The sequence below is a fragment of the Phocoena phocoena genome, chromosome 18 (genome assembly GCF_963924675.1).
Source record: "Phocoena phocoena chromosome 18, mPhoPho1.1, whole genome shotgun sequence".
In the NCBI taxonomy this organism is placed as follows: domain Eukaryota; kingdom Metazoa; phylum Chordata; class Mammalia; order Artiodactyla; family Phocoenidae; genus Phocoena; species Phocoena phocoena.
The window spans coordinates 52,631,691-52,651,575 of record NC_089236.1 but is presented as its reverse complement, the minus strand read 5'-3'; the positions used below and the strand labels follow the sequence as shown (position 1 = coordinate 52,651,575).

The 19,885-nt window shown below is 40.1% G+C and overlaps 1 protein-coding gene across 3 annotated transcripts in view; it reads right to left on the bottom strand.

The window, feature by feature from the left end:
• Positions 1–1,006: 1,006 nt before the first annotated feature.
• SLAIN1 (SLAIN motif family member 1) overlaps positions 1,007–19,885 on the bottom strand; it is a 60,005-nt gene continuing 41,126 nt past the window's right edge. For 2 of the 3 annotated variants that reach the window (XM_065896132.1, XM_065896133.1), the window contains 4 exons: positions 18,498–18,839; positions 13,919–14,074; positions 3,347–3,629; positions 1,007–1,991 (listed from right to left, as the gene is read on the bottom strand). In XM_065896132.1, the coding sequence (XP_065752204.1) occupies positions 1,916–1,991; positions 3,347–3,629; positions 13,919–14,074; positions 18,498–18,839 (857 nt within the window). In that variant the 3' untranslated portion in view covers positions 1,007–1,915. The remainder of the gene's footprint in view (positions 1,992–3,346; positions 3,630–13,918; positions 14,075–18,497; positions 18,840–19,885) is intronic. The other variant, XM_065896134.1, reaches the window with a different exon arrangement.

The window sequence follows — 19,885 nt, the reverse complement described above, 5'->3', positions numbered from 1 at the left end:
AAACTCATTTTTAAAAAATGTACTAACTGAACTACATATGTTCATAGGAAGAGCACACTAGTGGCAAAAACAGACTTTTGAGATCAGATACACCTGGATTCAAAAGTCAGCTTCACTATTTACTAGCTAGATGTTTACCCTAGGTTAATGTCACATCCCTTGGGCTCAGGGTCTTTACTTTTTAAATGGTGGTAATAGGAGGTGATTGTTAATAATTAGACAAATAAATATATAAAAAATTTCTAGCACAGTCACTAGCAAAGTGACTAAGAAAGTGCTTGTCACTAACAAAGTGCTCAATAAGTATCACTTCTCCTTTGATACCTCACCTCCTCTAGCCCACATTTCATTTAAAGGACAGGCTAATTAAAAGCCAGTCTTTTAGTTCCCCATGGAACTATGTAGAAAGGCACATTTCTTAAAAATAAAAATCCCTAATGACCTTCAGGAGAACTGTTTTAAAACTTAACATTGACACCTTTTACCTAACGTTTCCATAGCAACTTGAGGTGAAAAGTTTTCCAATGTACATCAAATATAGTGTAGACTAATGATAATACTTTGCTATTTTACTGACGCTGGGAAAAGAAATACTTCAAGTTCAACCCCCATAAAATATTGGAATCGCCACTGACAGTATTCTTCCACAAATGGGTTTCTGGGCAAGAGGCTCCTTGGGTTCTAGTGACCATCCTAAGTGGTACCGAAACCCCACTGCAGAACTAAAACCTCACATCTCTTCTCCCAAGCATTTCAGAGAGAGAGAATTGTTTACAAATGCGAATATTCTGCCTACTCGCCTCAGGTACAAGAGCAGAACAATGACAACACTTTCACAGTCGTGGTGAAACGCAGGCGTGGTATTCGTTCTGTTTATGCTGCATATCCATGCGTGACCTGATACTGCTGAAATAGTCTTTATTTCTGAACATTCCAAAACAGCGGTGTACACAGTAACAAATATTAAGTCATATACCCTAAGAAAGCATTCATTAGTGCAAATGGATTTTGTAAAAGGTCTATCAAAAAGATTTATTTGCTTTAAAATGCGTTCATTTCCAGAAGCATTATTAATAAAATGTTACAGTTTCATCTTCTGTAAAAGTATTGAAAATCAATTGTAGTACAGTAGCAAACATTGCAGGTATTAAGTGCAATGCGCTTGTGATGCCATTATAAATATGAAACCCACGTATGACAATAAATTAACAATGAAAACAACAAGACCATTTCACTCTGTTGTCTGGCTGTCTCAGTGTTCAATGCTTCAGATTACATTGTGCTCATTCAACATAACTTTATGTCTCTCAAAGTGTTATGATGGATTTTTGCTGATATATCCCTAGAGCTAAAAAAATAGTACCTTACCACAAAAATATTTTTATGGCACAAAATTTAAGTTGTTCCATAGTGGTTCACATAGGTGTAAAAAGAAATAGGCACAAAAAATAAAATTCCTGTAAACTATAAAAAAGTGAATTTCAAAGCATACATTATAGAACCTGGTTGTAAAGATGCAGTGTATTAAAATACAGAACACGTAATGGGAAGATGTTTAGAACACGTAAGTAAATTGAACAAGTTACTTTAAGAAACTCAGATGGCAAAGAAAGCATTATGGATACATCTCAATTCTCTCAAAAAGGATTCAGGTACATATCAGTTCTACAAAAACTTCCTAGCTCTAAGTGTCACAATACTGCAACCATGGATTTGTGAACGCTGCAGTATCTCAGGCAAATATTTAAGTGCAATAATTAGTCTCTGGTGATTGGTCCATTGAAAAACAATGCAGTAAATATGTTAAAACGCAGAAGGGAAAGAATATCCCGACACCCGCTGTTACCCAGCCAGCTAGGTAACACGACCCTCATTTCCACTTCTTTCCAGCTGTTCAAACGTACATAGAACTGCATCAGTAGCAACCATCTCTCCAGTTTCCATCCCTCAGAGTGCTGAGTGAAGACAGAGGCTTTGGAGGCTGAAGGAAACTATAAAGGAATGAAAAAAGGACACGGCTTGTAAGTAATCCCACGAGTCCCATCACTTACTTTGATCTACTCTCCGCCACTCCAGCAGTGACAACGTGCTGGCACCTTCCCAAGTGTGCCTTGTATTTCTGGGCCTTCAACATGCTCATCTAATGGAAAGCCCAGTTCTCGGCACGTTGCCACGCATGTTGTATGTGCACAAGCAGACTTGCAACCTAAGTGGGAAATGATCAATACCCTTAGTGTATAAAGAATATTTTAAAATCAGAAACAGATAAACTCGGGAGAAAAATGGCCCCAAAACATAAGTGGTTACTTCATTGAATACAAATTGAAAATTTCTTCATGTTATTCTGTCTTACAAATAATCAAAGATTTGCCTATTATATTGGCTGAGAATTTAAAAAGAATGATAATACCCAATGTTTGCCTAAGTCTGTGGAAACAGACCCTCTCATTGTCTGGCAGTGACAGCCCTTCCAAGAGGTTAGTTTGAAGACATATATCCGAGGGTAAATGGACTGTCCACAGTGACCTACACACGTCAAATTATGTGAGGATAAATGGACTGTCCACAGTGACCTACACACGTCAAATTACGTGATTCTATTCAGCCACAACTGCAACACAGCCTGGCATTGAACAAACAAGCACCAAAATGATTTCTATCCGGATAGTAGGATTATTTACTTTTCTGTGTTTGTTTTACAATAGTCTCTGAATTTGTTTTTGATCTGAGCACCTGTTTATCAGAAAGTAAAAACTATTTGTAGCTACCCGATGCATAAAGAAAAATTACTTGTTCTCACATCCTTTTCACACTTTTACCATGGTTCCCTCCCTCTCCTCCTCCAAATCCTAATTTCCTGTAAGAGCTGATTTACTGCCTCCATTTTCTCATCTTCTACTCTGTCCTCAACTCGCTTTTATGGAATTGTTTTTAACCATAAGACACTCCAGGAGATCCAGTTCAAGAAGGGCACGTCACAACCATAAGATCATCGAACAGGTGCCCTGCAAGCAGGCTGGAATGTTGAAAGAAAAAAAAAAAAATTCTACCTGGAACATACCAAACTTACACCAACATAAGCTAATAAAGCCCCAGTTAAATATCACTAAGATGCTTTTAAAATCATGACTGTTGGGGGAGGGTGTGCATGTGCATGTACCTAATGACATTTTTGCCCATTTTGATTACAAATTGCTTAAAGAGGTATTGAACGCAGAGGCAGGAGGTCGTGAGTCAGGCCAGAAGGGGCAGAGTGACCTACCAGGGTTAGACAAAGGCAAAGTCAGGATGGTTCCCGGGGCAGTTTCTAAGTGCAGACTGCAGACGAACGAGCAAAGGTCCTTACCTTCTGACAGGCTGTGCAATTTTGCTTCGAGGCAGGTTACTCCCATTTATTGCCAATGAAGGTCTTGGGAGTGCGCTGCGGCCCACTATCCCAGAAGCTGCAGCTTTGTTGGGGGCAGGGATCCCCGTGTTGGAGTATAACTGTAAGCCGTTGGACAAAGGCATGTTACTGCTGCCTTGAACGGTTGGACTCACGTAGGCTGTGGCTTTAAGAGGCTGCCGGACAGACACTGGGAAATGTCCCACGCTGTGGATTCTGTGCTGAAGCTGCCCCGGTGATGGAACTAGAACAAAGAACGCTCACATGAGATAACGCCTACTACTATGTACAAGTGTGTTATGTTCAAAGCAGCTGATACTGTTGAAAGGTTTTACATGTATAGAAATTTATCTACATATATGCATGTAGATAAATGAAATACGAGTTCCAGACTGCATTTAGTATTGGAAAATTCTACTTCTCGACAAGCATCTCCTTCTCTGTCAATCAGCAGCAACATTTTTGAGTGCCTGACTATATTTAGAAGCCAGCTGGAACAACAACCTTCTTTCCTTTAACAAATTTGAGCATCTCTGAGTTCTCACAGGATTTCTTCCTTGCTTGCTTGGAAGACATTAGGATTTCTTGATGGTTGCACTGGGGATGCTTTCATGAGGATAAAACAATGGGACAGGGCTTCCCTGGTGGCGCAGTGGTTGAGAGTCCACCCGCCGATGCAGGGGACACGGGTTTGTGCCCTGGTCTGGGAAGATCCCACATGCCGCGGAGCGGCTGGGCCCGTGAGCCATGGCCGCTGAGCCTGCGCGTCCGGAGCCTGTGCTCCGCAACGGGAGAGGCCACAACAGTGAGAGGCCCGCGTACCGCAAAAAAAAAAAAATGGGGGGGGGGACAATTTAATAGCAGTAATTATAGTGATTATAAAAGGGAAGACAGGTGGCATCGGTAGGCACAAACAGCTTATTACAGACATATTTCTTAAATAATTTTCATCATGACATTTATCTCATAGGGTCAGTGGGAAGACGAAACGAGTTAATCCACATAAAGCCTTACAATGGCTGAGTAACCACTCAGCAAGTACTACCTTGATAACAGCAGCAGAATCTGTGAAATGAAGGGAGCGCTCTCTGGGTAAGAACCCTTAAGAACTTCATCAATATACTGGCCCACCATTGTGCACTATTTCACATTAAAAAACAGTGAACTGTTTGGCAGAGATTTTTAAATTTTATAAATCCTTTTCTCCAAGGAAAAAACTGAATCACAAATTTAACATAAACTTATACGTACAACGTTACGTGTTGTTTACCAACCACTCTAGCCTTTGCTGCCTAGTACACCTGTGATGCGGTTAACACAAACAGACCCTGTTTTCTAAAACAGTGAAACTGATTTTGAACTTAAGCACAGAATGTACAATAGATATCTTTGATAAAAAGTGAGGAGAAAGACAAAAAACATCTGTGGTTTTATTTAATATCTCGAAAGTATTTCCTTAAATTAGCTTTGTTCAAGTATACATTAGGTGAAATCTGTATGTAGGAATGCTGATGTATGTGTACAGTAGCCAAAAAATTCGATGAAAAGTGAGGTCTCTAAGATTCTGCTATAGTTCTGTTTCCATCAAGCTTTAGGGACACAGTAAACTTGTGTTGGCTGGCAAATCATCTCTAAGATCCTTTCCAACCAATTCTACAATTCTTTAATTTAGTAGCTTCTAACTGTGAATGTTCCAACATATTGGCTTATCAACTGTAACAAACATACCCCACTAATGCAAGATGTTAATAACAGGAAACTGGAGGAGGGGAAGGGGGACATGCGGGGATATATGGGAACTCTACTTCTCGCTGGATTTTTTTGTAAACCTCAAACTGCTCAAAAACAAAGTCTTAATTTTTTAAAAAGACTCAACAGGTGAATTCGGCCCAATTTCTTCTGAAACTCAATATACATAAAGTACCTAAACGTTAAGCCTAGAGCAGAATGAAATTCTGAAGTGAACACACGGGTGTAACCATATCTACAACAAGACGTGACACACTGCCAGCACCACAGCAGGCTCTCACATACCCTCTCCCAGTCAGCACTCCCCCAAAGTCACTGTTATTTGCACTTTTATCACCACAGACTAGTTATTCCTATGTTGAACTTCATGTAAATGGAATTATATAGTATGTTCTCTTCTTTGACTCAATATTATGTTTTTGAGATTCATCCACATTTGCATTGCTATGGGTATTCCATTGAATGAATGTCAAAATCCATTCCCCTGATGATGAAAAGCTTGGTTATTTCTAAGTTTGGGGTTTTATGAACATTCTTGAATATGCGTTGGTGTTCAGATGCATTATGTTAGGGGTATATTCCAAATTTATAACTATTAGGATAAATGAAGTTATTAGCAAAGCTGCTGAATACAACATCAAAATACAAAAATCAATTGTATTTCTAAATACCAGCCAACTAGTAGAAACTAAAATTTGAAAAAGATACTATTTATAAAAAACATTTTAAAGGCCTGTGTCCTTGCCCCTGCACCGAGCCACAGCCACCCCTGCCTCCACAGGAGACCCTCCTAAACTAGCAGATACAATTCAAGACTGAGTGAAAGATCAAGCGGAAACAAAATCTGAACTTGCCGTGTGGATGAAAGGCTCTTGGTGCTGCAGCCAGGAGTCAGTGTCCTGCCTCTGAGGTGGGAGAGCCAACTTCAGGACACTGGTCCACAAGAGACCTCCCAGCTCCACATAATATCAAACGGCGAAAATCTCCCAGAGATCTCCATCTAAACACCAGCACCCAGCTTCACTCAACGACCAGCAAGCTACAGTGCTGGACACCTTATGCCAAACAACTAGCAAAACAGGTACACAACCCCACCCATTAGCAGAGAGGCTGTCTAAAATCATAATGAGTCCACAGAAACCCCGAACACACCACCAGACATGGACCTGCCCACCAGAGAGACAAGATCCAGCCTCATCCACCAGAACAAAGGCACTAGTCCCCTCCACCAGGAAGCCTACACAACCCACTGAACCAACCTTAGCCACTGGGGACAGAAATAACTACTGCAGAGCAGAATAAAGAAAAAAGAATGAAAAGAACTGAGGACAGTCTCAGAGACCTCTGGGACAACATTAAACGCACCAACTTTTGAATTATCGGGATTCCAGAAGAAGAGAAAAAGAAAGGGACTGAGAAAATATTTGAAGAGATTATAGTTGAAAACTTCCCTGACATGGGAAAGGAAATAGTTAATCAAGTCCAGGAGGCACAGGGAGTCCCATACAGGATAAATCCAAGGAGAAATATGCAAAGACACACATTAATCAAACTGTCAAAAATTAAATACAAAGAAAACATATTAAAAGCAGCAAGGGAAAAACAACAAATAACACACAAGGAAATCCCCATAAGGTTAACAGCTGATCTTAAAGCAGAAACTCTGCAAGCCAGAAGGAAGTGGCAGGACATATTTAAAATGATGAAAGGTTAAAACGTACAACAAAGATTACTCTACCCAGCAAGGATCTCATTCAGATTTGATGGAGAAATTAAAACCTTTACAGACAAGCAAAAGCTGAGAGAGTTCAGCACCACCAAACCAGCTTTACAACAAATGCTAAAGGAACTTCTCTAGGCAAGAAACACAAGAGAAGGAAAAGACCTACAATAACGAACCCAAAACAATTTAGAAAATGGGAATAGGAACATACATATTGATAATTACCTTAAATGTAAATGGAATAAATGCTCCCATCAAAAGACACAGATTGGCTGAATGGATACAAAAACAAGACCCATATATTTGCTGTCTACAAGAGTCCCACTTCAGACCTAGAGACACATACAGACTGAAAGTAAGGGGATGGAAAAAGATATTCCATGCAAATGGAAACCAGAAGAAAGCTGGAGTAGCAATTCTCATATCAGAAAAAATAGACTTTAAAATAAAGACTATTAGAAGAGACAATGAAGGACACTACATAATGATCAAGGGATCGATCCAAGAAGAAGATATAACAATTGTAAAAATTTATGTACCCAACATAGGAGCACCTCAATGCATAAGGCAAATACTAACAGCCATAAGAGGGGAAATGCACAGTAACACATTCATAGTAGGGGGACTTTAACACCCCACTTTCACCAATGGACAGATCATCCAAAATGAAAATAAATAAGGAAACACAAGCTTTAAATGATACATTAAACAAGATGAACTTAATTGATATTTATAGGACATTCCATCCAAAAACAACAGAATACACATTTTTCTCAAGTGCTCATGGAACATTCTCCAGGACAGATCATATCTTGGGTCACAAATCAAGCCTTGGTAAATTTAAGAATATTGAAATTGTATCAAGTATCTTTTCGGACCACAACGCTATGAGACTAGATATCAATTACAGGAAAAGATCTGTAAAAAATACAAACACATGGAGGCTAAACAATACACTACTTAATAACGAAATGATCACTGAAGAAATCAAAGAGGAAATCAAAAAATACCTAGAAACAAATGACAATGGAGACACGACAACCCAAAACCTATGGGATGCAGCAAAAGCAGTTCTAAGAGGGAAGTTTATAGCAATACAAGCCCACCTTAAGAAACAGGAAACATCCCGAGTAAACAACCTAAGCTTGCACCTAAAGCCATTAGAGAAAGAAGAACAAAATAACCCAAAGTTAGCAGAAGGAAAGAAATCATAAAAATCATATCAGAAATAAATGAGAAAGAAATGAAGGAAACGGTAGCAAAGATCAGTAAAACTAAAAGCTGGTTCTTTGAGAAGATAAAATAGATAAACCATTAGTCAGACTCATCAAGAAAAAAAGGGAGAAGACTCAAATCAATAGAAATAGAAATGAAAAAGGAGAAGTAGCAACTGACACTGCAGAAATACAAAAGATCATGAGAGATTACTATAAGCAACTCTATGCCAATAAAATGGACAACCTGGAAAAAATGGACAAATTCTTAGAAATGCACAACCTGCCAAAACTGAATCAGGAAGAAACAGAAAATATGAACAGACCAATCACAAGCACTGAAATTGAAACTGTGATTAAAAATCTTCCAACAAACAAAAGCCCAGGACCAGATGGCTTCACAGGTGAATTCTATCAAACATTTAGAGAAGAGCTAACACCTATCCTTCTCAAACTCCTCCAAAATATAGCAGAGGGAGGAACACTCCCAAATTCATTCTACGAGGCCACCATCACCTTGATACCAAAACCAGACGAGGTCACAAAGAAAGAAAACTACAGGCCAATATCACTGATGAACATAGATGCAAAAATCCTCAACAAAATACTAGCAAACAGAATCCAACAGCACATTAAAAGGATCATACACCATGATCAAGTGGGGTTTATCCCAGGAACGCAAGGATTCTTCAATATATGCAAATCAATCAATGTGATAAACCATATTAACAAATTGAAGGAGAAAAACCATATTAACCTCTCAATAGATGCAGAGAAAGCTTTCAACAAAATTCAACACTCATTTATGATAAAAACCCTGCAGAAAGTAGGCATAGAGGGAACTTTCCTCAACATAATAAAGACCATATATGACAAACCCACAGCCAACATCATCCTTAATGGTGAAAAAGTGAAACCATTTCCACTAAGATCAGGAACAATACAAGGTTGCCCACTCTCACCACTCTTATTCAACATAGTTTTGGAAGTTTTAGCCACAGGAATCAGAGAAAAAAAGGAAATAAAAGGAATCCAAATTGGGAAAGAAGAAGTAAATCTGTCACTGTTTGCAGATGACATGATACTATACATAGAGAATCCTAAAGATGCTACCAGAAAACTACTAGAGCTAATCGATGAATTTGGTAAAGTAGCAGGATACAAAATTAATGCACAGAAATCTCCGGCATTCCTATACACTAATGATGAAAAATCAAAGTGAAATCAAGAAAACACTCCCATTTACCATTGCAACAAAAAGAATAAAATATCTAGGAATAAACCTAAGGAGACAAAAGACCTGTATGCAGAAAAGTATAAGACACTGATGAAAGAAATTAAAAATGATACAAATAGATGGAGAGATATACCATATTCTTGGATTGGAAGAATCAACATTGTGAAAATGACTCTACTACCCAAAGCAATGTACAGATTCAATGCAATCCCTATCATACTACCACTGGCATTTTTCACAGAACTAGAACAAAAAATTTCACAATTTGTATGGAAACACAAAAGACCCCGAATAGCCAAAGCAATCTTGAGAACGAAAAACGGAGCTGGAGGAATTAGGCTCCCTGACTTCAGACTATACTACAAAGCTACAGTAATCAAGACAGTATGGTACTGGCACAAAAACAGAAATACAGATCAATGGAACAGGATAGAAAGCCCAGAGATAAACCCACGCACATACGGTCACCTTATCTTTGATAAAGGAGGCCAGAATGTACAGTGGAGAAAGGACAGCCTCTTCAATAAGTGGTGCTGGGAAAACTGGACAGGTACATGTAAAAGTATGAGATTAGATCAGTCCCTAACACCATACACAAAAATAAGCTCAAAATGGATTAAAGACCTAAATGTAAGGCCAGAAACTATCAAACTCTTAGAGGAAAACATAGGCAGAACACTCTATGACATAATTCACAGCAAGTTCCTTTTTGACCCACCTCCTGGAGAAATGGAAATAAAAACAAAAATAAACAAATGGGACCTAATGAAACTTCAAAGCTTTTGCACAGCAAAGGAAACCATAAACAAGACCAAAAGACAACCCTCAGAATGGGAGAAAATATTTGCAAATGAAGCAACTGAGAAAGGATTAATTTCCAAAATTTACAAGCAGCTCATGCAGCTCAATAACAAAAAAACAAACAACGCAATCCAAAAATGGGCAGAAGACCTAAATAGACATTTCTCCAAAGAAGACATACAGACTGCCAACAAACACATGAAAGAATGCTCAACATCATTAATCATTAGAGAAATGCAAATCAAAACTACAATGAGATATCATCTCACACCAGTCAGAATGGCCATCATCAAACAATCTAGAAACAATAAATGCTGGAGAGGGTGTGGAGAAAAGGGAACACTCTTGCACTGCTGGTGGGAATGTGAATTGTTACAGCCACTATGGAGACAGTATGGAGGTTCCTTAAGAAACTACAAATAGAACTACCATATGACCCAGCAATCCCACTTCTGGGCATATACCCTGAGAAAACCATAATTCAGAAAGAGTCATGTACCAAAATGTTCATTGCAGCTCTATTTACAATAGCCCGGAGATAGAAACAACCTAAGTGCCCATCATCGGATGAATGGATAAAGAAGATGTGGCACATATATACAATGGATTATTACTCAGCCATAGAAAGAAACAAAATTGAGCTATTTGTAATGAGGTGGATAGACCTAGAGTCTGTCATACAGAGTGAAGTCAGAAAGAGAAAGACAAGTACCATATGCTAACACATATATATGGAATTTAAGAAAAAAAATGTCATGAAGAACCTAGGGGTAAGACAGGAATAAAGACACAGACCTATTAGAGAATGGACTTGAGGATATGGGGAGGGGGAAGGGTGAGCTGTGACAAAGCGAGAGAGAGGCATGGACATATATACACTACCAAACGTAAGGTAGATAGCTAGTGGGAAGCAGCCGCATAGCACAGGGAGATCAGCTCCGTGCTTTGTGACCGCCTGGAGGGGTGGTATAGGGAGGGTGGGAGGGAGGGAGACGCAAGAGGGAAGAGATATGGGAACATATGTATAACTGATTCACTTTGTTATAAAGCAGAAACTAACACACCATTGTAAAGTAATTATACCCCAATAAAGATGTTAAAAAAATATTTTAAAAATACTTAGGAATAAATTATAGGTGTATTAACCTCTATACAGAAAGCTATAGAACTTTGAGAGACAAGATGATCTAAATAAACGAAAGAATGTTCCATGTTAATGCATTAGAAAACTAATATTGTTAAGATACCAATTCTAAAATTTACCTACAGATTCAATAAAATTTTAAAATCATTTGAACTGAAATTATGGAACAGCTATTCATGAAGATACTCCCATTAATTCTCCTACACACAAGATAGATAACCACCCTTTAGTTTAAAAAAATAACAAAGAGAAACTAGTTAAGATCAATAGACAGTATCCTAATTTTACAAATGCGAAAACAAGAATCAGAAAGGATATGGAGCTTTCCCATGAACTTATGATTAAGAAAAGACCCAGGGACTTCCCTGGTGGCACAGTGGTTAAGAATCCTCCTGCCAATTCAGGGGACACGAGTTCGAGCCCTGGTCCAGGAAGATCCCACATGCCGCAGAGCAGCTAAGCCCGTGCACCACAACTACTGAGCCTGCAAGCCACAACTACTGAGCTCGCATGCCACAACTACTGAAGCCCGTGTGCCTAGAGCCCGTGCTCTGCAACGAGAGAAGCCACCGCAGTGAGAAGCCCGCACACCGGAAGGAAGAGTAGCTCCCGCTCACCGCAGCTAGAGAAAGCCCGTGCACAGCAACAAAGACTCAAAGCAGCCAAAAATAAATAAAATAAATTTAAAAAAAACAAAAACACCCAAACTCAAGTATTTGACTGCTAACCCAGTGTCTTCCTTCTATATCAGGCTGCCTCTCCAACTTTCTGTGTCCTACCTTTGTTCACTCCAGAAAGTAGAACGGCCCAGAACTAGGAATTTTCATGATACACACTTAGAATGTATAAAGAATATTCTCTTACAATGCTTAGGAATAAAAGTCAATGAGAGCAGAGTCCTGAGATCTGAAACAAGTTCATGACTGACCTCCTCTTACACATGAACATTGTTGTCAGGTTTTTTTGTTTTCTCTCATTATTATGCTTGACTTACAATGGTTTTTCTATTTTCTTCATTTCTCTTGTGTATCAATTGCAATTCTTCTATAAAGAAGAATTTCCCCTCTTCTCCATTTATTTTATTCAATTAAGTATGGACCCACAGTTAAATAACCTATGGGTTATAATCCTTTAATATAAATATTTATTCTGCGGCTCAAACTGTCCCAGATTTGGTCTCTGGGAGTTTCTTCAAGTTGTTTCCTATCCTTTTGACATGTTCCCATCATTTCTTGAGCACTTCCGTCAAAACCTGCCATGGCTTGAGCACTTCCGTCAAAACCTGCCATGGTTTGTAGTGTGTGTTCTATTCTATTTTGGGTTACGTGCATTTTTCTGGCACTCGAATCTGCTATTAACCCACACTGAATTAGAGCTCACAAAAACTCCTAATCGTTACCCTATTTGCGACCATCACGACTGTATTTTCCCTTCTATGCTTACACTATTGACTTTCGTACTCAAGTGTAGAATTTTTATCTCAGTTAAATTTCATCATGATATATTTGGCCAACTGTCCTAACCTCCTGACATAAAATTAGTAGTCCTCTCAGTTTCCCACCATTAGGTCAGAGGTTGTCTTCTCTGTCTTTAAACAAGCCATTAATTCAAATATTAACAGATCAAGCCCTAAGATACAGCCCTATGGCATTCATTTATACATTCGTTCAAACATTTACTGAGAGCTCAATGTACCCGGCAGCATGCCAGGTGCTGGGGACAGAAAATCAGATGCACTATGGTCCAAGCCCAGAGGGAGCCAGTAGGCTAGTATGGAAGATGACATAATGACAGTAAAGTGTAACACTTTACTGAATGACAGAGGTAGGCACCAAAAATCAAACCCATTCTAGACATGTGTTGGAGGGACACAGGGTAGTCTGTTAGGGCCACCAGGGAGTCTTCTGGGTGCAGACTTAAGACACCTGGTTGATGGCGCTTGGCCACACACTGAACACACTTCAGGCCTCCTGGGTTTGGGCATATCAATAATGGGACTGTGACCTTGGATCTGCCAGCCAGGGGTCAGCCTCAGACTTAACCCCAACTACCCCTACAGACAGCATGAGTAGGAGGTGGGGGGTGCCCTGGAGCCAGCACATCCCCACACAAAGTGAACACACACACACACACACACACACTGGATTTTACTTTCACCATGCTGCTCATCACTGGGTAAACCGTACAGAGGATGAATGACACACTGTGGGGAAAACTGAAATGAAGTAGATGAATCCTACTTTAGACACACTAAAATAGAACTTCATTTGCCAGGGGAAAGCTCTGGACTGGTGAAAAACAAGACCAAAGTAACAGCTAGACAGAATAAGTGTGCTTTCCTCAAACGTATCAAGTACACAGCTAAAAAGAGGCATATCTGCAAAGAAAACATTTTTGTATGATGAGTAAACAAATCAATCACCATTTAGTGCTTCTACTGCTATCCCTGGGTATAAAGGATTGCATATAATTTACTAATTATTAATTGGTGACATAGGCACCAGTGAAAATACCACTCAATTATCATGGTGAAAGACAAAAAAGTGTCACAAGGAGAAAAGTTTCCTGTAGTGCTCTTAAGAGAAAGAAAGAAATGAAACAGTAAGATTTTCCTAATGGTGTTACAACTAATTAAAATTACATACAAAAATATTGTCATACTTACTACAAGACTGTATCCTTGAAATTCCATTTGCAGCTCCATGCAAGCTTGAGTCAAAACTCTGACTATTCCGCACGGTGACTGGAGAACTACCATTGCTACTAACAGCGGTTGTACTTGGCATCCGAGCTAGATTAGGCATACTTCTTCGGAGCTTGTCTAGAAAAGAATTTTACTAAGTTAAAAATCACAACTTTTATGCCAATTAAATCACTAGCTTTCAAAATTAAATACAAATAGAAATCATGTTTTGTTCAATGACAAACAGAAATTATCACGTGTGTTATGAACTCTAGCAAGCTAATTAATTACTCCCGGTAGAGACAAACACACTCCATGTCTCCAGAAAGGTTCCACCAAACAGACTGCTAAAGTAAAGCACTTGTTCTATAAAAAGAGGGACGAATTAGGTAATCAATTAGCTGCTTGTTCCTATACAATAAGTGGATAAAACTGAATCAAAGTGAGGATAGAAAATAATCTTACAGTTTAAAAAAAAAACCTAGGAATTGTTACATGTTAATAATAATAAGAAAACCTAGAAGTGTCAAACCAGCAATTACTGAATCTTTTGCTTAGCATATCAACAAAGGAAGAAATTCTTAAAATTCTAACGAGAGGTTTTGACATATCCACTCATCACATCAACATGACCACATTAACTTCTGGAAAGTTTTAAGGGGCCTGAGTACACCACCAAACCTTTGGAGACTTGAAAAAATGCTTCCCTTTCTTTTTCCTTGCTGAGTACATCTTCCGCCACTAAGGAGCAGCAGAGAGTCACTCACGCACAGACCTCAGTGCTGCTGAGATTTGAATTCAGCCACAAGAGGGCAACTCTACAATGTAGACAGTTTTCTCTTTAATACACACACCCCCAAAACTAAAGTACACATATCAGGTCACTCAAGCTCAGAAAACACAGGATACATCTGAATACTCAGTAAAAACCCATTCAAGTACAAAACCAGATTCATTTTTCTCCCCTTCACACACAGCTCCTTCTGCATCACTTAGATCCCTTGATTATAGCCCTACTCATCAAGTCACCTAATCCAAAAAGCGGCAGAATCTTCCCAGTTTCACCTCCCTTCTTCACCCTCGACTCCCAAGTCCTCTCAATTCTGCCTCATAAATATTTAACAAACCTCCCACTACCACCTAGTTTAGACCTCATTATTTGTCATCCACATTTTCACAAAATGTTCCTCTTAATTGGTCTCTGTACACCCTGTCTTGTTCCTCCCCATCTTCCATACAGCCAGTGACTTCTAGCCAGCCACTTGCTAAAAGCCCTCCAATCACTGTCCCTCCCCTTCCTCTGAAAGCCCAAGCTCCTGGACTGAGACAAGATCCTTCTAAGATACAGGCTCTGCAGCCATCTCTAGCCTCATCTCCTGCTGCCCTCGCCACACAGCCTACTTGCCAACCACAGTGGAGAATGGAATTTCCAAATACTCCACACTCTCTTGTACCCGTGAGCGTGCTGGTCCTTTCACTTGGACACCCTTCCCCACTTTGTAGGATGAATGAATGAACGAGTATTTCCTGTGTATATATACTATACAGTGTGTTAGACAAGGGAGTTCCCGACTCTCAGTGGGGTTATAGTCTAGACCATTGTTTCTCAATGTTTTCTTCTGCTATCAATCTTTAGGAATCCTTTAAGGAATAAAGGCAGCAGCCAGCTACCCACCAAACATCTAAATCTAGACCTGCAGTAAATACAGGGTTCAGGGGAGGTCCTGAGGCTAACACTGATTACACCATGCCACTGATAATCCCTGCCATACCCTAAAAATCACAGTTAGCAAATGTTCTGCAAGCTTTAATCACTTATCATACCTGGCAAACTATTCAAATACAGTAGCCCTACCCTGTCCCACCTTATGGGCAGGGGATACGTTCCAAGACCCTCAGCGGGTGCCTGTAGCCGCCCATAGTACAGAACCTTAGATATACGATGTTCTTCCTATACAGGTGCTGACAGGCAGGAAGCACACACAGCGTGGATACACAGGACAAAGTGATGATTCACGTCCCAGGTGGGACAGAGCAGGAAGGCACAAAATTTCCTCATACTACTCACGACAATGCACAGTTTAAAACTTACGAATTGTTTATTTCTGTCATTTTCCATTTAACATTTTCAGACTACAGTTGGCCATGGGTAACTGAAGTCACAGGTAAGAGTGGACTGCTGGGGGCTTCCCTGGTGGCGCAGTGGTTGAGAGTCCACCTGCTGATGCAGGAGACACGGGTTCATGCCCCGGTCCAGGAAGATCCCACATGCCACGGAGCAGCTGGGCCCGTGAGCCATGGCCGCTGAGCCTGCGCGTCCGGAGCCTGTGCTCCGCAGTGGGAGAGGCCGCAACAGTGGGAGGCCCGTGTACCGCAAAAAAAAAAAAAAAAAAAAGTGGACTTCTGTATGCTCCTTTTAATCCTATGATCCCCAGAAATATACCAAGAACTTTCAAGAGCCATCCCTTTGGAAACCAGGCAATGCAGGAGCTACGGAAGTAGGAAATATTAACACGCACTTCTATTTTATTTATAATTATTTTCTTCTATCCATATTATTTTAATAATTTAGAAAAATATTTGAGAGATTGGTTTCAAAGTTACGACTCTCATTCCACAATTTTGTCCAAATAATCCTCTGGTAACAAATGAAGGCTCAGATATCTGAGCCACGTTAATAAAAGTTTAAGAAAACAGTGGGGCTGGGGAGACCACCTTTACTTTTTCAGCACTTTGAACTTGTCCAGCGTTTCTACTCCAGGCAATGGAATGGTCATTATTTCATTTATTCCTTATGACAAACTTAGGTTAAAGGATTACATGTTACATAAAGGAGAACGTGTACCAGATGATTTGATGTCCAATTATACCTAAGTTTTCTAAGAAAGGGATGTTATTTGTCTACATTTTGTAGCCAAATAAGTGAGAGCTCAGAGGCATGAGAAGCCTGGGAAAGGTATAAGTGGTAGGCCAGGAGGGGAACCCAGCACGTACTGGCCTTCAGAGCCTGTGTACTCAGCCATTAAGTTAATTAGTCAGAAGTCCAATCCAGAGAACTGCTGTTGTATTCCATTTTCCTTTACGTGTGGAGACCGGACCTTTTAGAAAAATAGAACTACCACAGTCAGACACCAGGCTGAGAAATATTTCCACTTTCCTAACAGGAACCATCATAACACAGATTTGGGGACACCTAACCCTTTTCATAATGGTGTTGAATGTAAGTTAACACCACTTTTCTATGGTAGGACAATGATCCCGCTGACAACTAATCAAGATGCAGAGGGAGCATCTGCTTGACAGGCAGGATGTGATGCTCTAAGACGCTTGACAAAAAAAGCCTTTGCAGAAACAACTCTGTGCCCTCTCCCGCAGTTTTAATGATGCTGTGATTTTCGTTAAGCACATAAAATACTGTCTTCGATGTTATAGGCTTTAATAAATTACTCACTAGTGGCAGTCACTTTACCTGCCACTGTTTTCTTTTAAATTTGAAATCGGAAGGTATTAAAAAAGAGAGAAGTTCTGACTATAAAACCTTAAATATTTTCAAATGGTCTCTCAATTAGCATGAATAATACAAGTGCAGAGGAAGAAAAAGCAAACACTAAGCACATGATAGCAGGTGATGACTAGTATGATTTGTATTTGGCCTTGCAATATTTTAAAATAATTTGTTGGATCATTTCTGGCCCCAGGTTTGAGAAATGCTGCTGTATAATAATTAAAAGCTGTAACTCTATAAATATCGTTGGTTTCTCCATACTCTACAGGATTTGTGTGTGAGGGTCAGACTGATCATCAGTGCAAAAACATTCCAGGCTTAGAATATCACATGCTTATTCTCCCTATAGTTCTTGTAAGTCAAGATCTATAACTCCTGGGAGTGGAGAAGGAAGATAAATGATGAAGAGGGAAATAGAAAAAATTGCAAAAAAAGAACGACACATATTCCAACCCACCGTGCTGCCATCAGGACAAATCAACTTGCCGTTACACCACGCCAAACATCAGCTTCCATAGCCCCACTGCTGCATGCACAGATCTTAATTCTAGATGTCAGGACACCAGAGGGAAAGACACATCCCGAACTTCCCCTAAATCTCGACGTGCACAGCAGCATCCTCTCCAAGCACACCAGGGTCCACACTTCCCATCCATCACTCTGGGCTAGAAGCAGGCCGTCAGAGATGGGGGGTTTTAAGAAAGACGAGAGAAGATGCGGCTCCGTGCCTCCGACTCCATGGAACTAGGAACTCCTCAACTTCCACAGCCCTGCTGTCCTACAGCTTTACCAGCCACAACACGAAGATGCTCCCCCATTTCTGACTCAGTCTGGTACCTCACAACGGTTTTCCTGAAGCTATAAATCTGGGACACGTAATCAGAAGCTGGTCAATTATAGATTTAAATGTACACCAACCAAACTGATAAGGTCTTAAGGATGTACTTAATAAGTCTTGAAAACATTTACCAGTTATTTATATTGACCTTAAAACCATTTCTTGACCACGTATGAAAGATCAAAGCACATCGAATACCAAAGGCGCATACAACTTACCTCCGTTGGTCCTATTTGGTTGCTGATCTGGAGTTTGGGCTTGAGGTGAATAATACTGTTGCTGCTGGTAATTATTCGAAGGAAAGTACTGGGACCCGGGGCTCCTCCTACACTCCCGAATGCTGGAGAAAGTCTGTGAATGGGGGATTCCTCTTTGGAAAGGTGAGCATCTTGGAAGACGAGGCTGAGGTGGTGGCAGGTGATCAAATTCCTCCTCGTCCTCCAGGCTGAATCGATCGTATTCTTGATCACTGCATGCCCCTTTTTTTCCTGAATTCAGTGACACACTGGAACTAGGTCTCGACACAGATGCTGAAGTAGAAGCATAATCTTGCCTGAGACCTACGGAACAACAGGGACTGGTATTTTATCTTATGAGGCATTTCAATCTGGCTTAATTATTAAGTTCCAATTCATCAAATATTTGAGGAAAATTTGTGTCAAGCAAGTGATTCAAGTGGAGACCCACTATCTTGTTCTTAGTTTATTAAATCCCAAGAAAACAGACACGTTTACCTACGAAACAGACAGCTAATACTGGACTATTCTGTTCTGGAAAAAGATTGCCCCAATTCCAGTGAATATTAAATATACCGCTACAGTTCATCGATCAGTATCTGTCGATTTCCCTGAGCCACCCCTTCTGGAATCTGGAGAGATACTTAGGAAGGTTACTTAGGAGACACTATTCATCATCATCTGGAAGTTTCTAGTTATCTCGTTGCCAACCCACACCTTTTTTTTTTTTTTGCAGTACGCGGGCCTCTCACTGTTGTGGCCTCTCCCATTGCGCAGAGCACAGGCTCCGGACATGCAGGCTCAGCGGCCATGGCTCACGGGCCCAGCCGCTCCGCGGCATGTGGGATCTTCCCAGACCGGAGCACGAACCTGTGTCCCCTGCATCGGCAGGCGGACTCTCAACCACTGCGCCACCGGGAAGCCCAACCCACAACTTTTTTTAAAGTAGTCTATGCCTGACTGACTACTTAACTTCCGAGACTGACATCCAATCTTTCAGCCATATATTTTTTTAGAAAGAGTTACTGTTAGTGTACCGTTACTAAATAAATAACAACATAAAATAACCGTTTTTCCTCTCAAAATGTATCTTATTAAATCCTGCATAAGCGTTACAATCTTTCTCACAGTAGCCTTGCCCAATTCTGAAAGCAGGAAACTGTTACGCTTAAATGATACTTGGCTGTTTCTACTTATGTTGGCCTCAGAAGATAATTCCAAAATAAGCTTAGCCCAGGTCTGTGATCTACGTCTTCTTTTGCCTTAAGTGATACCATTAATACCCTTGAAGTAGTTCACTCTCAGATTAACTGTTGTAACCTTATTGCAGAACCAATAACTCAATGTTATTGGAAATAACATTTCCAATT